The sequence below is a fragment of the Sinohyriopsis cumingii genome, unplaced genomic scaffold (assembly GCF_028554795.1).
Source record: "Sinohyriopsis cumingii isolate HCF-2022 unplaced genomic scaffold, ASM2855479v2 utg000837l, whole genome shotgun sequence".
Lineage (NCBI taxonomy): Eukaryota > Metazoa > Mollusca > Bivalvia > Unionida > Unionidae > Sinohyriopsis > Sinohyriopsis cumingii.
In genome coordinates, this window is record NW_028315936.1 from 1,786,649 (window position 1) to 1,804,540 (window position 17,892).

A 17,892-nucleotide genomic window follows, 5' to 3' on the forward strand; every position below is an offset into this window, starting at 1 on the left:
GTTAAATTGTAAAGAAGACTGTAAGATTGAGCTTTAAGGTGTCTGCTCAACCTTTTCCACACATTCTTGTTTTGATCAATTATAAATAAATTTAACCCTCCATCAATCAGCTCTAATAATATATGTCTTATTTATTTAATGCATTATATTGTAATTATTAGGCGTGCTTGTGTCTGTGCACTTATGTCCTGCATGCATTTGTCACTGTGCACTAATGTGACTGCGCTCTTATGTCAGTGCACATTTGTCTTGTGCACTTTTGTCGAGTCATTATTATTAACTGCTTCTCTTCCTGAATGTAGTGGAGGATTGCCATGAAACTTTGCACATAAATTCATCCCAGGGTCTAGTAGATCCTAAATGAAAACAGTTGTTGTTCAGTTATCCAATATGATGCCACAGTGGCCATCTTCAAAATCTTGATACAGTATCACTAATGCTGAACTGATTGCCATATCAAAATGAGGATAGCCATGTAACTGAGCACAAACATTCATCCCAGGAGTCTAGTTTGTCCAAAATGAAAATGGTGCCAATTTAATAATTAATAGTCACCATACTGTTAAAAATCTTATCAGTACATTTCCTGCACAAAAATTAATATCACCATGGGATTTTCACCTGAAGACTTCTTATGATGTTTAGTGGGTCCTAAATAAAAACGATGCTGTGTGCACATCCAGCATAGCAACCATAGAAACAATCTTGAAAATGTTGTTCTGGCTGGGTCACTTGTTGCATTTATTTCTAAACTTCTGTGCTAATACAATCAAACTTGTAGATTTGTTTCTTAGGATATGTTTGGTCAAAGAGGTGTGTTTTTTTGTTGTTGGTGAAATCCAGAAAAAATATTGGGTTTTTATTTTTCAAATGATTACAATATAATTATAACGTAACAAAGTTTAACAGTGTCATTTTTTTTTTAGGGTCAGGGAAAGAGAGTGTAACTGAAGAAGGTGATAATGAAGAAGATGAAACAGGTAATACAATCTTGTTGTTTCTGCAGGTGAAATGGGATAATTATTGCTTAATATTAAACAAAAAAAGTAAATAAACATTGACCAATCTTGATAACTCTTTATAGTTATGTTCCTTGGGTGATATTCCAATTTTTGTAGCAACTATTTGGTATTCATAGCAATTGGGTGAAAAATAAGTGTTTGGCAACAGCTCCAAAAACAAAACCACTTGCCAATGCCATAAAAAATGTAGATTTGTTTCTTAGGATCTTTTTTTAAATGAAATTCATGTCTTTGCCACTTCCCCATCTACCATTTAGCTATAATATTCACATTATTACAATAATAATAATAATAATAATAATAATAATAATAATAATAGTGATATTGTAGTATTAATGCTTTTGTCCATTATTTTGTCTCGTATTATCCACACTTTTGTTTCCAGAGTAAAACATTAAAATCATTTAAGATACATCTATTAGACTTGTTCAGTGGATGCATCAGGATTGAGTACTACACTGCCTTCATTCCAGTAGGCCACTGTGACCCATATTTCATACTTTTGCACTGACACTGGTTAAATGTTTTATATTTACAATACTGTTAAAAGTAAAATCATGAAGCTTTGTGAGGTGATGCAGCTTGACGTGTACTAAGCCCTTATGTTAAAAGAGGTTACTCAACCATGTTTCAGTGGCTTATTGATACTAAAATCATCAAACTAGATGATTCTTTTATCTGTCTTAGTATAAAATCGTTGCAAAAAATGTCACTTCAGCCTACATTTCATGTATAACTGGCGAAGTTAAAGTTTTGCATTTAGTTCATGACCAGATAGGATTTTTGCATACTTTGTATATACTATCCAATCTAGAATGATGAAACTTGGTGAGTGAATGCAACTAGATAAACGCTACTCTTACATGTCTGTTGTAGGTCATTATGGCTCACATTTTATGTTTCACTTACTTGCATTTCTCAGGTGCTAGCTGTTCATTCCAGAATTATGAAATTGTTGATGCTATGCATCTCTGTTACTTAGTAACCAAACCTTTACAAGAAAGAAGCTCATCATGATCTATATATAATTTTTTCCTGACGTTGGTTAAGGTTTTGCTTTTAGCTCTAGACCACATAAATTGCTTGCATGTTATATGCATAATATCTAACCTAGAATCATGAACCTAAGACGCAGCTGGATCAGTTCTACATCTTATGGCAAAAAGAAGTCCCTGTCAGTTGTATTTCATGTTTCATTGACTTTGATGAAAGTTTGTGTCTAATGTTCATGGCTGCATCTCTGATAGTAATAAACCATTACAACCAAAGAAGGTCACTGTACTACATGTTATGCTTTATTAACATAGTGTTTTTGTGTTTATGACCATATATATTCTTTCATGCTTTATACATCTTTGTCCATACAGAAGACACTTTCTGACTGTGCAGTTGGAAGTAGGAATAATATCTTTGTTCACTGATAAACATTCAATATATTAAGTACTATACATTGCATATTATGATAAGTTACCCTTTAACAGCATAACACTGATGAACATGGGAAAGAGTATAAAAATTAGATGAGTGGGCTGCATGTTCTTCATGTGATGTAAGGTTTCATCTGTAGTGGATAATTTTTGATGCATGAAGTATGCTCATGCTACTAGCTCTCCCTCCAAGGTTACTCAAATTTTGTGACTTTCTTCCAATACAATATGGCTGCCAGGGTGAATAGTGATAATAACTTCTTAAGCAGATTTTAAGAATAAGCATAAAAAAGTACAAAAACCGAACAGTAATCTCTGAACTCGAAGTATTGCTACTTTGAGATAGTAGAAAAGTACATTTTTTAGATTGTTTTTTTGTCCTTTAAAATCTATAAATAGTTGGTAGGTGGGGTAAGGGTATGTCAGCATAAAACTGGATATATATTTCTTCTTCGAATATTTTTCCCAATCATTATACCTTAGGAGAACTACCTCTACCTCACAAATCCAGCCCTCCCAGATACTACATTTAGCTAAAGGGAGCTAAAAGTTGAATGCCAACCTATTGGACAGTAAAGCAGAGTGATCTCCCCTTACATATCAGACTTGGTGGTACAGTGTAAGAATATCATTGTTATTACTTCTGCTCGTGCATGCTCTCATGATGAGAGACATTGCAAAAGCCAGAAACAGCATGGAAGATGGACCACTAAAAGTTGGAGGAGTTTTTCACTTTTAAGGAAAGTATACTCCATCCATATTTCCAACATTTTGTCTCCTTCTATCACAACCCGTACAAAATAATTAGGCGGATTCCACCTGGAACTTAATGAGACTACAGGCGGAATCTGCCTAAAATGTTAAAAATCTGTTTAATACAAAGGTGGACATGGAAAATTGGAGAAGTCAAAGATGAAACCATCTGTAATCCATCTAACTCTAAGATGGACTTTCGTCAAAATTCCTGCTATATAATATATCTTTGTGCAAAATTTTGGACTTTTGGTTGATTTTCCACCCACCATCTAGGTGGAATTAGGAACTTAGTCACTGGCATCTATTATATGAAAGGAGGAATCTGGACTTAGTTTATTTTCTAGCCAACATCTAGGTGGAATGAAGAACTGCCATTTACGTCGGTTAAATAAGGCAGAATTTGGACTTGGCTTTTGTGTGTCTGTAAAGTTAAATGTAAATTTTGATTATTTTCATTTGTGAAACAGCAATGAACTGAACGTTTGTATCATATTCATTTTACAAAGGTAATGCTACTAAATTACATAAATGACTGAAAGAAAATTTAAAAATAATACATGTAGAAAAAAATAACTTTGCAGGTTATATTTTCTTTGATATTTTCAAGCTTGGATGATGTGACCCAACAAATTTGAGAGGTTGTTTATAAGATAATAACATGATTGGCTAGAAATATTGTATAAAATTAAATGTGACACACAACTCAGTTTTTATAAAGCTTGTTCGTTATTTGCACAGTGTCTTTCTTTTCAGAATGTACTAATTGGTCTATTTGTATTCTCTAATATCAGGTTGATCAAATAGACTTTAGTTATTGTGTATCAGTATGTGTTATTCATACAAGCATAATCTGCTAATTATTTAGCTTTGCAGATACATATTAGTGTGTAAACTTATTGAGATGAATATTAATTATAACTGTCATTGACTGTCAGCTCATTTATACAAGAAAGTTCACAGTTGGAAACATAATTGTAAATTCCTGGTTTATCATTCCACTGTCCCATGTATTTACATTTAGATTCAGTCAGGTCCAGTTCATAATTGTTCTACCCTTTTTAATTATTTTTTCCAGTTAAATACATGTATTCTGTTGTTGGCCAAAATGTAAGTAAAAAGGAGTAAAATGTTGAAATCAATTTTTTATTTGCTGTAAATTATCTACAAGTCTGTAATCCAATGCATTTAATAAATATCTACGGAATGGATTAAATTGTGTTTGGTTCTGGTCTTAATTTCACTAGATGGAATCTTTTTCCACGCTGAAGGCATTTCACTTCCAGCTCTAGGCGGAGTTTATTTCTAGGTGAAATTTCTGCAAGGTGGACTAAGATTTTGACATTTTCATTATTGGATGTGGTTCTGCAGGTATTTCCATCTAATTAGGCAGAAGTAAAGATTCGCCTAGTAACAGATAGAGGAATTTGCATATTTCGAGCTATATTCCACCCTGAATCGACCCTGAATCCACCTAAGATTTACAATAAGTTGAATCTAGGCTTTAAGTGAAATCAGCTTTAAAATTCCACTTGGAATCTGGTTAAAGTCAGGGCAGAAGTTTTCATACAGGAACAAAGTTCTGCCTTCACAAGTTACCATACTTTTTCATCATTACACATTTAGGTACTTGCATGTGGAGACCAAGCGACTTCACAGTCAGCTCATGCTATATTTGTTTTATACGTTCAAGTCCCTAGTGCTCATATAACTCCTATATATGTGTAATTCCTTTACAAACGAGTACATGCACTGTATTGGTGATTGTGTCTTCAAGATTTTCGTAGCATCTGGGCTCCAACTTTAATGTATTTTCTTGCATGGGGGTCTCTAGGCTTTTTTCCCTACAAGTATTGCCTCATAATAGATTTTGTCACACCTACTGTGTCTCTATAATGGTGCCTCAGCTCCCTTCAACATGAAGGTTTTTGTGTGTCACAGAGTTAATTTCTGTATTTCTTCCATTCTGGTTGGGAAAGTACAAGTCAGCGCTTTCTGCATGGTTTATTCAGTCACCTCCTGTGCATGCATGTTTCTATAGGCGACCCTTGAATCATGTATATAAGCATGACCTTTAAATCATATATATATATAATTCCGTCCTTTTTTTGTATATAAAGTTGAATTCTTTTACCATGGTAATTTTAGCCTTGGAACACCATGCTTCAGTGATTCTACCTGTACAGGCCATCCTTGTCCTTATGTACAGGTAAGCAATGTAATTGAAATCGTCTCCTATTTCTTTTTCTGGGTAACCTTCATAAGTTATACCTATGTGCCCATATGATATTCAAACATTACATGTGTAGGCACACAGGTTTATACACAGGTGGTATTGTTATTAGATTGTACCTGTATGCTTCCTTGCTTTATTAGACTTATCAATGTCTGGTTCAGCCTTTTAATGATTTAACTCTGCACAGAGATTGCGTTCTAAGATGGGTGCAGGGCTACAGCTTTTTTCCGTTTTGCTCTTTTTTTTGTCCTACAGATTAGAACTATAGGCAAAGCTCAGATAACATGCAGCTTAGACTGAAGACATCACCAATCTGCATGTTGATTTGTTTCCTCAACGTGAATATTTATGGGAACAAAGGAGATAACTCAACTTGCCTTTTAGCCATGAAGTGCCAGACATTGATACACTTGGAAACAGCTCCGGCATTAAAGTCACCACTACAGGACTCGTCATTTTGGACCTCCCCCCCACCTTGTCTCCTCGGGGTTTGACTTTATTCCTGCTACAGAATGGGAGAGAGCCAACAAACAGCCAAGTTCCCTCTTATTCAGCAGACATACGGACAGGTTACATGGATAAAACTTACCATAGCCTGCCCCAACTGATGATCCTAACGATATCCTCCTCACACTTATGGACTATTTCCATTGCAACCAACCTAGGCCATATACTAGGGATCACAAACGGCCAAACATCAATATTACTGGCTTAATTAATCACAGCCCAGGATTCCAGTATGCCTAACCTGACTTTTTCAGACGTGCATGGACCAGTCTAACTTGGACACCACGAGTAGATCCTACCACCTCAACAGATGTTGCTTCGCAATTTCTCTGCAATCTGCCATGAGAAGAGCCTCTTCACCTAGCGACTGTCTTGAAGTTCTGGTTTCTAATTGAGGGCATTCAACGAGTTTAATGGGCAACAGATTTCGTCCCTCTTCGCCAGGTAAGTCTCATGCGTTACAGGGGACCATAGTATCACTCCGCTCAACCAAGATGATGTTGCTTGCTATTACAAGTACTGTCATCTGTTCTAACCTACATGAGGGCATGGGAAGATTCTGCCTTGAGGACGTTTTTCTGCCGCCGGAGATTTTTGATCTTTTCCTCCGACTCCATCAACAATATGCACCAGTGCTGCAGCATCTGTTGATCTTATGACAAATGGTAAGATTCTGACTTTAGTTACATTTGCAGTCTGGAAGAATTATGTACTTTCTGGCCAGATTTCATCATCAGTTTTTCGGCGGTTCTAACATTTGCACTCCCACCAGCTTTTTGTTTGGAACCCCAGCATTGACAGTGATCTCGCCGCTTTGGGGATGACATAGCCACTCTCCATACATATGGAACAGATGGCCTTTGCTGACACTGCGAAATTAATGAGCAATATTGATACCGTGACTTCGTTGTTGAACTTTTGTTCACTCTGGCTCTCTAACAACCGTCGGAACATAGTTTATCTTCTGCCACTCAGAATACCTCAGGATATGCATGGGAGTCAGTCTCAAGCTAAGAGCACGGTCTTTATCCTAAATTTATGTTTATCATTCCGATGGATGGAGTACGCTAACACAAGCCATCAAGGAGACACATTTCCCTCCCCCTCCTCAACCACAGCATCGATATAGGCTAATGCAGGGAATCAACCAAAGGACCCAAGGGCCACTTATAGGACACGAACCACTGAAATCCATCATATCGAAGCTCCAACAATTCTATACTATGCGGACAAAGCACCGAGAGGGTTCTATCGTTGGTTCCATAACTTTTTCTTGGTCGCAATGGCAAACGAATCTCTACGTCTGGTCATCGGCTTAAGCACCTTCAATCCATTCATCTACTCTCCTTGGTTCCCACTGGAAACACCGCAGCACATTTTGAACGATATCCATGAGTGAGACTTTGCCATCACTGTGGGATTAGACGGCGCATACCTTCTTGTCTCTATTAATAAGGCTATCAGGACATTCCTTTCCAATTTGTCTACAACATCGTATATCAATCCAGGTCACGCCAATTGAGGCTCGACATCGGCCCTGGGGTCGTCCGGACCATTTCTATGGCGGCAACATCAAGTTACCTGGACAACATCCTGCAGCAACATCAGCAAGTTAGCTCTAACTATTCGTTAGAGCCCATGTTACCAATATGGACTTCTCATCAACATGAAAAAATCTGACCTAGTAGCATTTCAAAGATGTGTTCACCTTGGTATGGACTTCAATACACAAGCAACATATTTTGTCTCCCTCAGGATCCGGCATTGAAACAACCCATGGTAGCACCTTACTTTCATGTAATTCTACCCACACAGGATTGTGTGGCGCGGCAGCGGACATCATGGTCCAAGTCGCCTTCTACTGCATTGCTACTGTTTTTTCTGCACGAATGGAGTCCTCATGTTGTCTACTGGACCATCTTCTCAATATCTGCTCCCATCTGAGGTATCATAAGCGGAATCGGGAGCAACCTAACTTGGCTCACAGCGGGTATGCATCTACACCTACACCCGCTCAAGATTACAGTCTGTACCGATTCAAGTACGAAAGGCTGGGGAGCCTGCCCACTACCATCAGTTTGGGATGCCAGTGGTGCATGCTTTCCCCAGGAAGGACATCTTCATACCAGTAATTCTGGAGAGGACGGCCGTTGTGAAAACATTTCATTGGGGCAATAATATTTAAATGGGAAGGGAGTTATCATTCTGTCTGACAACTCTGCACTGGTGATTTAGCTCAACAGTAAGGATTATTCAATCCTACAATGTTGGTTTATCCCCAGCAACAAGGAGGACCCCAGTCCCCAAACATAGGCATGATGGCATGGGACTTGTCTCAAATAATGGGGAACTCAATCCTACAATGGTGATTTATCTTCAACAACAAGGAGGACCTCAGTCTCTAGACCTTTGCGTCATGGTGCGGGACCTATCCCAAAAACAAGAAGGAACTCAATTCTGCAATGGTGATTTATTTTAATAACGAGGAGGATCCCATTCCTCAGACCTTTGCTTCATGGTGTGGGAGTTTTGAAGTGATGTTGTCATCAACAGCCATACAGGTTCTCCATATCCTTGGACTCCTGAACGCACTATCCGACCCTTCATCACGGAACAATCGTCAAATACAGAAGGAATGGTCTTTCCATTCCTCTGTTCTCGCTCAGATCTGTACCTGATGGGACCGACCATTGGTGGACTTGTTTTCAACAATAGGGAATGCCAAACACCACATCCTTTGTCTCTCCCGTCCTGGACTCAACAGCTTGGGCAGTGGATGCCCTGTCGTTAGACTGGACCAACCTGAACTCATACACAACATCCCACCAACATCTATGATTCCAAAGTGATACAGAAAGCAAAGTAATCAGCCTGTAGCCTTGTCTTCATCGCACCACTCCATCATAGGGAATTGTAGATTAACTACCTCATCAATATTGCATCAGAAACCTGGCAGAATTCGGGTTTTCCTTCATCTACTCATGCAAACACAATGGCATTGCATCATCCTTGTCCGGAATCCCGAACTTGCACGTCTGGATCATCTCAAACAGGCCCTCAAAATTCAACATTTTCCCAACCAGTCGTGGAGAGAGTGGCTATGCGCCATGGCCTTCCACTCCAAAAGCATATAAAGTCAATGGCACAGTTTCACCCAGTGGTGCGCAAACAAACATATCTTACCTCTCCAGGCGTTGATAACACGGATAGCTAACCTCCTCCTCTAGCTCATCGAAGAGAGCAAGTTAGCACCAAATACGATCCAAGGTTAACGCTCTGCCATCGCCGACACCTTTCTTCATCATCGGAGAGAGAATATCAGATAAATCTAGGACTTATCTGACCTTCTCATAGACAGCCAGAAACGTTAACTCTAGACCCAAAGCGGAACCTATCTTTGGTATTAACCTGACTGGATAAGACACCTTTTGAACCATTTTCAGTGGCATCTCTGACGCTTCTTTTCCTATATGACTTACTTCCATGTGACATTAGAAACTGCAGGAAGAACTCTTGAAATACTTGCCCTATCAGCAGACCTGACTTATATGCAAGTTTAGACAAGATGGGTTAGTCTTATTCATGATGGTACCTTCTTTCATTGTTGAAAACCGTCTCTTTTCCACAGGTGGCTAAATTTTTGTCACGAACCGTCTGTCTCCTCTTGTCACATCAACTAAAGGCCGCCTACCAGACCCAGTCCGGGTTTTCAGGTGATTCATTAATACGAACAGAACCATTGCGTCGGGGGAGATTATGCCTCTTTCTGCTTCTCAGGAATATCGATCGGAACAAAATATCATGTCCTGAAGTAAGCGGGTTATTCACTCAGCATATAGAGAACTTTTACACACTTCGGTTCAAGAGGTTCGATCAGTTGCCACCAACCTAGCATCAGACTGGAACTCTTCGCTAATGGACATCAGTCACGCTGTAGGGTAGAGATTGGAGTCCCCATCCTCTTGCCTTTATTTCCGAGATCTGTCATTCCAGACCGAGGCTGATTCGATCTGGTAGGACATATATCCGCAGCTCAACAGGTCTCCCTTTCAGATCGATCAACAAAACCTTAGGGGACCAGAGATGGTATCTCCGGGGTAAGGGCATGTACCTCTCTCTACCTCTTACCTATTCTCCTAAGGTAATTTCCTAAAGTACTCTCTTCAGCCTTATGTTCTCTGCAATGTTGATGGATGCTTTCAAGGATAGTGATGTCTCCGATACCGTCTGGATGGGAAGTTGTTCAACCTGAGGAGGCTTCAAACCAAAACCAAAGTCCAAGTTGAGAACATTTGCGACCTCCTTTTTGCAGATGACTGTGCCCTCAACTCCAGCATGGAGGAAGGTGTGCAACAGAGCATGGACCTTTTTCCACAACGTGCACCAATTTCGGACTCACCATCTCTACTAGCAAGGCCGATATTCTGCATCAGCCAGCTCCTGGAGAGAATTATCTGGAACCACCCATCAATCAATCGCCAAAAGCTCACAAATGTAGACATCTTTACATACCTCGGCAGCACTCTCTCACAAGCAGTCCACATAGACGATGAGGTCAACACTAGGATTGCCAAAGCCACCGTAGCGTTTGGCAGACTCTGCTTAAATGTCTGGGATAGGAGAGGCATCAAGCTTGACATTAAACTCAAAGTCTACGCAGTGGTTGTTTTCCCCACCCTCCTCTATGCTTGAAAAACCTGGACAGTGTATAGCTACCATGTTAAAAAACAACCACTTTCATATGAGCTCCCTGAGAAAACTACTGGAAATCAGATGGCAGGACAACGTACCGAGCACAGAGGTGCTCACTAAGGCTGGCATGACAAGCATCCACACCATGCTGTGCAAGGCACAACTCTGATGGGCTGGCCATGTTGTCTGCATGCTGGTAGAACGCATACCTAAGAATGTCTTCTACTGAGAGCTACAACAAGGCAAGAGATCTCACGGTGGTCAAAAAAGAGGTACAAATACACACTCTATGCCTCGCTGAAGAACATAGGCATTGACCCTGACAGCTGGGAGAGTGTCGCTGCTGATCGATCTGCTTGGCGCAGTCAAGTCAGTGCCGGTGCGGCAGCCTTTGAGCAGCTGAGAAACGCGATCTACACAAATCCAGGGTTAGGGTTAGGAACCCTAACCCTAACCCTAAATTCAGGAACAGCAGTTCTGCAACTCCCAGTCATCAACCTGAACATCCATGTCCCCACTGCAACAGACTCTTCCGGGCCCAGATCAGACTGATCAGCCATCTCCGGACCCACCCCCAGTGAATTGATGACATTGAATGGTCCTCATCGACACCGATGGATGAACATCATCACGACTGGGTAACGTATTCGAAGAAGAAACCAATTTTTCCCAGTAAAATATGTTTCTTCGAAAATACTTATCCAATCATAATACACATACACCCTCCCATGCTCCCCACAGTTACATCCATAGCTTGCAGAGGGCTCCAGTAATCACTGGGATGTTCTTACACTATGCCATCAAGTCTTCTATGCAAGGGGAGGTCACTCTGCCTGACCGCCAAAGAGGTCGACAGACAATTTTCAGCTCCCTTTAGCTAAAGTAGTGTCTGGGAAGGCTGGATTTATTAGGTAGTAGTAGTTCGCTTAAGGTATCATGATTGGGTAAGTATTTTCGAAGAAACATTTTGTAATAGGAAAAATTGGTTTCCAATTGAAAGTTTAAAAGGTTTAAACTTTTAAAATGATTGACATATTTTAATGCACAGAAGCAAATGTAGAAACTAACTTGAATTAGAAGAAGGGGCCAATATTTCAATGTCAGGATCACTTTAGTCAAAACTTGTTTTCTGCAAGATAATTAATGTACAGAATGGCTCCTGAATCCTACCAAAAGCTTCTTTGAGGTGTGGTATGTAATCATGTATAACCCGTGTTACTTGTAATAGAGAAGCATATTTTATTCGAACAACACTCAACATGTTGTTTCTACAAGAAAATAATTGCTGTCATTCAATATACCAATCTTGGTCTATCTATTTTTTTGACAGTTCTATTTTTAGCACTTATCTAAAGTTGCTGATCCTTTAGACTTGAGTTTCTTTTTAACAGCAGATTAATTTCACTGTGAAATTTTTCATACCAGTTGTTGAAAATTGTGACCTTCAGCATTGTCATATCAATTATTATTAAAAAAGATTCTATCTCTTGTAGGGTTTGAATTGCAGGTAGGAACTACTTAAATATAATAGTTATGTCTGTCTAGATATTAGGCAGAAATATTAATGTAGAGGTTAAGTATAAGTCACGAATGCTATCAGAATGTTCAAGTTGTTAAAAGGTAAATAACCTTAAAGACTTGTAACAAAATATAGCACTAGCTTGGTATTAATTTTTAAAAAATGTTAGCATAAACCTAGATTTATCCTGTGTTTACCCTATGCTGGATATTGTAACATCAAGATATCTTCTTTAACTCAGAACCATATTTTTGGTCTTGTGGATATTCAAGGTAAATTGTTCATTTTATATGTCTGTATCACCCAAAAATGTACACAGGGTCCCTAAAATTAGATTTAGTTTTAATTTGTTTTAAATGATGAAATTCACAGTTTTGGGTGATGATCATTAAATACCCATGTAGACACAGAAAAATGGATGCATCTGATGGCTTTGTCAACATTTCACAAATATTCAAATTGTAACAAATGGATTAATTGAATATTCAAATGTAAACATTTGATATTTGTTTAGTTCATACATTAATATAAATAGTCTTGAAATTTATCAAATAAGCATGGGGACATATAATGCTTGTTATTTAATATAGACCTTTTTCAGCTGATGCTGATTCACTATCAAATTAGATTGCTATAATTACAAATAAAAAAGCATTTAAATGACTACTTTTCAAAACCATGAAAAGAAACTGACATAATTTGACAAATCTTTCTGGTTGGTTACTTGGTTGGTTTTCAGAGTCATTTAGGCATAAAAATCGGTTGTATTGATGGAAGATGGATGCTTCACCACAGTGCCTGAAATGGCCTGAATTAAAAAATTTATGATGTGTTGGATAGACAACTTGACTGAATGGTTTGGTGAGGCATACAAATACACAAAGTTACTGTCTTTAAAATCAAACAAAATCAGACTTTACTTAGTATCCTCTTACCAGCAAGTATGATTCAGTCATGAGTTACTTGTAACCTGTGACCATTATACAACATTAACATGCAGATGCAGGCTTGTGACCACCATTGTTATTCTAGGAGTTTGAAGGTTTTACAAATTTCATTACTGTTAATCTTTACACTCATTGGGTACATGTAGTACTTTTGTTAAAATTTTACAGAAAATCTTCTTGGCTTATTGTCAGCATTAGAAACAATGTCTCTTCATATGCATTCCTGTAAAGGATTGCCTTGCTAATTATGATGCCAGATATAGGCATTCCTCGTGCTAGATAACAGCTGCAATTTGATATATTTTCAAAAATGGAATCTCTTCTCCATACTACTACTAACTGTATTTGTCCAATTCATGAACTTTCACATATTGATCTTTCATGATTACATGTATAATGTTAAATCTAACTTAAAAAAGAAACTTTTCTACAGCCTTTTCAAACAGGTCATCTACCCTTATAAAGATGGCATGGTATGGATTCATGTAGGGCAGCAAAGTGTAGTAACTGTTATTTCTTTAAACGACATGTATTAATGAATGAACTTCCAGTGCATTGGGTAATTTCCCAGAAGTTCCTTATGCCGATTTGTCAGTCGGGATTTTCTATTGCATAAGACTAGCAACACAAATCCCCCTTGTTGTTGTCAGTCAGTTAAGTAATCTGTGGAATTGCGGTTGATTATAACTTACTTTACCATCTCTTCATACTATAATAAAACAATACTTTTTGAACATGAATCAGCTTCAGATTCTGATTGAAAATGTTTCAAGAATGATTAATTAATACGAGTATGTATATTATCAATAATGAAAAGGTATATTTTATTATCTTATAGTTCACTGGAAAGATCTTGTAGAAAATATAACAGCATTTTTCACTGGAAAGATTTTTTATACAAAATATAACAGCATTTTTCTTTCCCTTCACAAGATCTGATGACATTCATTGTAATTATTGAGCTTCACACTTACCAGGCTGCCAGTAGTTCTCTGGTCAAGGTTTCCTCTTTAATCACTTTGTATTTTGTGAAGAATTGTCGATTTTGCAATGCAGAACAATAATGCTCAGTCTGCAAACATATTCTAATTACATTTTTCCTGTTGCTGGTTTGTAAGTTTGCTGAGTGCTCTCCAATACTTTTCCATACCATGTTCACCCTGTGGAGAAAGCTCCTGAATTGGTATTAGAATGTATTCCTGAGTCTAATCCTCAAGTGCGTAATATTCATTATGCCCCAGATTCAGAAATCAGCTGGAAAGTTTCACAACAATAAATAAATGAAACGAAAAATAAAGACTGATTCAGACTCGAAATAAACGATGAAAAGTTCACGATGTATTTATGCTTGTTAGAATAATTTATTCTAACTTTAGAATTATTTACATTGTAATATAGTTTTAACATGCATATTTTATCTGGGGCATGAACTTAATATATGTGAATAAAACTTCAAAGAGTTTTTGTAATACAAAGGATGCATACCTTTGAAACACATTGTAATGCATGACCTCTGCTATTGCACACAATTGAACTCTGATATCCAAGCATTGTTGAATTTATAATATTTCTTAATTTGTAGTTTCTTAATATTAGGGGACAGCAAAGGTTTCAGCATTTTGACAACTATTTTCAACAGAGGTTCCAAAGGTACATCAAACGGTTTATTTGGGTGAAAGGTATTTCTTGTATTTGGCGAGCAGTTCTGTATTAGAATATATCAATTTACATAGGTTATTAACCTGTACCCTACTGAAGAAAACTGGCAACATGAATGCCAAGAGGTTTATGACTTGAAACATTTTCACTGGTTGTATTCTTAAGATTTTAGTCCAGATGCTTCTGGTCCAGTTTCTGAGCCGCTGTTATTAACATGCACTTAGTCATATTTTTAAATACCAGCACTTTGTTATTCTTGCCCTATTGATAATAAGCTATAGCTCATACGAGGTGATAGAGAATGACTGGAAATTCAAATTTGAATGAACGAAAATACCATAAATGTTTCCTGTGAAGCGTCTAATATGCTTAAAAATACTTGTTCAGATAGACTTGGCACTGTCACATAGCGTGACCTCACACACATGTGCACACACACATTGTCACAACCACAGAGACATTAAATAAAAATATACACCATATTTCTGTTTGTAATATCCATTGAACAAATATAATATAGTCGTAATTAGATGCAATATCTGCAACTTGCAATAGTTTGTTTGGGGGTTTAAAGGTTACAGTGCAAGAGTAATTTTTGTAGTCCATATAAACTGGTTGTATTGTTCAAACATTACTGCTAGATTCTCTGAGCAAATTCAAGTTAGAATTGACTTATTCTTGCTAGCCATAATGCTGGCAATATTTAAATTCTAAAAATAAGTCTGGTACAGGAGTACGTCTGGAGTCGTAAACAGAACAACAATTATAAATAGTTAAAGTAAGGTACAGCATTATTTTGTGTGTGAGTATATGTTTTTTAGTTTGGTATATTTAAAGTTGTTCATCCAGCATGATTGGTGATTTTAACATTTGTATTCCGTGCTAACATAACTCTTTAATTGCAGATAAAGTTAATTTACCTTACTGATCTGCTTCTAACAGGTTTGTGGTGTTGCAATGTCAAACAGTTACAAACATGTCAGTAGATGAATTTAAATTATTTGGCAACATCATCGTAAACTACTAGATTGTTGATATCCCCATTAAGATCCTCGACGAACGGCGCTTCATCGATTTCTGTGATGAATTCAGTTGCATCGTCTTCAGCCACTGCAGATTCATTAAATTCCTTAAGAACATTTTAGCATCGTTGGTCATCCATGGATGGCACTTCTAAATAAAGTTCGTCCCATTTGAGCCACCTCATTTTCAGTTTTACCTGACCCAGGTGGACCAGTTATAATAGCTCGAATGGAATTTGTTAACACAGGATGATGCTTGACTGGTGTTTGCTCACCTGATGCTGAAAAGTCAATTACGTTCATATTGTACAGATATGATATTATTTATAAATGATGAGTTCATATTGTGTTCAATGCAAGACAGTCACTGGTACAGCATTTCTGAGAGCAACCATGTTGAAACATAACACGCCAGTACTTACAGGTAAATGTGTAAAATGCTGCACACCAAAATATAAGTTTGTGGGTATTCCTGTTGCAAACAAAAAGCGGCAATATTGCTAAGCCACTCGGGGAAATACACGGAATACCATGGGCTAAGTATCCTGGGGAAAAACATCTTCAAGGATTTAATTATTTTGGTTCTGGAACTCGCTTGATATTAGACTTGCTAAAAAATCAACCAAAACAAGGCGAATTTCCAGTAAATGCGATTGATCAAGCATGCCATGTTCATGATGTCGCGTTTCAAAATCGAGATCTACAAAAACGATATATCGCAGATATCAAGTTAATTCACATGCTGAATTTTATAATTAAAAAAATTAAATACTTACGAGAATCACTTGCGAATTGGCTGATAAGGTCAGCGATGAAAAGTAACAAAGTGTTAGGAGATGGCAATTAAATGCCAACAATTACATAATGGAGTCATCTTATTATAGTCCAATCGGATACTGGAGAGGTACAACAGCAATTAAAAATACTGGCCGATGCAGCAGATGTCACACGAGCTGTAGCCGCAGATTGGTTATCACGGCAGGCCATATGGCAAATTTTTCTTCCACGTCTCAAAAAAATTCAGCATCGACGGTTTGATGTCAGCACACCAAACTAAATTCATTTGGCAGATATCTTGTTTTTACCACATGACATGTATAAATGGGGCACATACAAATATGCGTTTATTGGCGTAGATGTTGTAAGCAGATACAAAGAGACTGAACTGTTATCGTCTAAAATAACAGCTGAAGTTGCAGCAGCATTTGAAGCAACTTATCAACGTGGACCATTGTGCTGGCCACAATTTCTACAGGTTGATCCTGGCAAAGAATTTATCGGTGCAGTAACGACCCTGATGCAGTAACAAAACATTAATATCAGACGTGGACACACCGTGATAAGGCAATCATTGAACGATTTAATCAAAAACTGGCACAGCGACTCTTTGGACATCAGTATGCCCTAGAATTACTGCACGTTCAGGACAGATCTCATGAATGGGTTGGGAGACTACCTCATGTGGTGGCCGCGTTAAACAATGAGGTCACAAGTGGTATTAACATGAAACCTGTCGATGCAATTGCGAAAAAACACATGCATCGACGAAAATCACCAGATCAGCTACAACAGCCAGTGATGAGTAGTAAAGTTACAGTGAGATATTCATAGCATGCTGGAGCAATTCCTTCTGATGAAGAACTCCAGATGTCAAACGAAAGTGATCAGATGATTCGCTGTCGAAGCTATTTACGCAAGCATATTGGGTGCTGCCACTGTAAAATAACCAGACCGATACAGAGTTGTTTTTACTTATGTTGTGAATTTCCTCTAAAATATCTCCATTGTAGAATCTTATTGTTCTTTCTTGTGGACATTTTGTCAGAGATTCTGTCCACGCATGACAAGGATGGTCTATAATGGTTATTGGAGCACCTCTGCAACGATAATTAATTGGTTATTGTTTTTACAATTATAGGAATCTTCTGTGTTTTTTCAATTTTTGTAACGTCATTTGTTTTAGCTCCAATAAAAAGAGAGTTTTCCCAGTTATGTTTTTTACATTCTTGATTCTATAAGTCTTTTTCCTTGTCTCAAGTTTTCAAAATGTTCTCTGATATGTTGAGCCACACACTTCAGCAACAGCAGCTATGTTTGGTTCATTCATG

At 37.8% G+C, this 17,892-nt stretch overlaps 1 protein-coding gene across 1 annotated transcript in view; it reads left to right on the forward strand.

Moving 5' to 3' along the window:
* The window catches only part of LOC149773186 (uncharacterized), a 90,699-nt gene that overhangs the window by 27,222 nt on the left and 45,585 nt on the right, over positions 1 to 17,892 (forward strand). Inside the window, exon 3 of the mRNA XM_089946686.1 lies at positions 927 to 980. Coding sequence (XP_089802812.1) covers positions 927 to 980 — 54 coding nt within the window. The remainder of the gene's footprint in view (positions 1 to 926; positions 981 to 17,892) is intronic.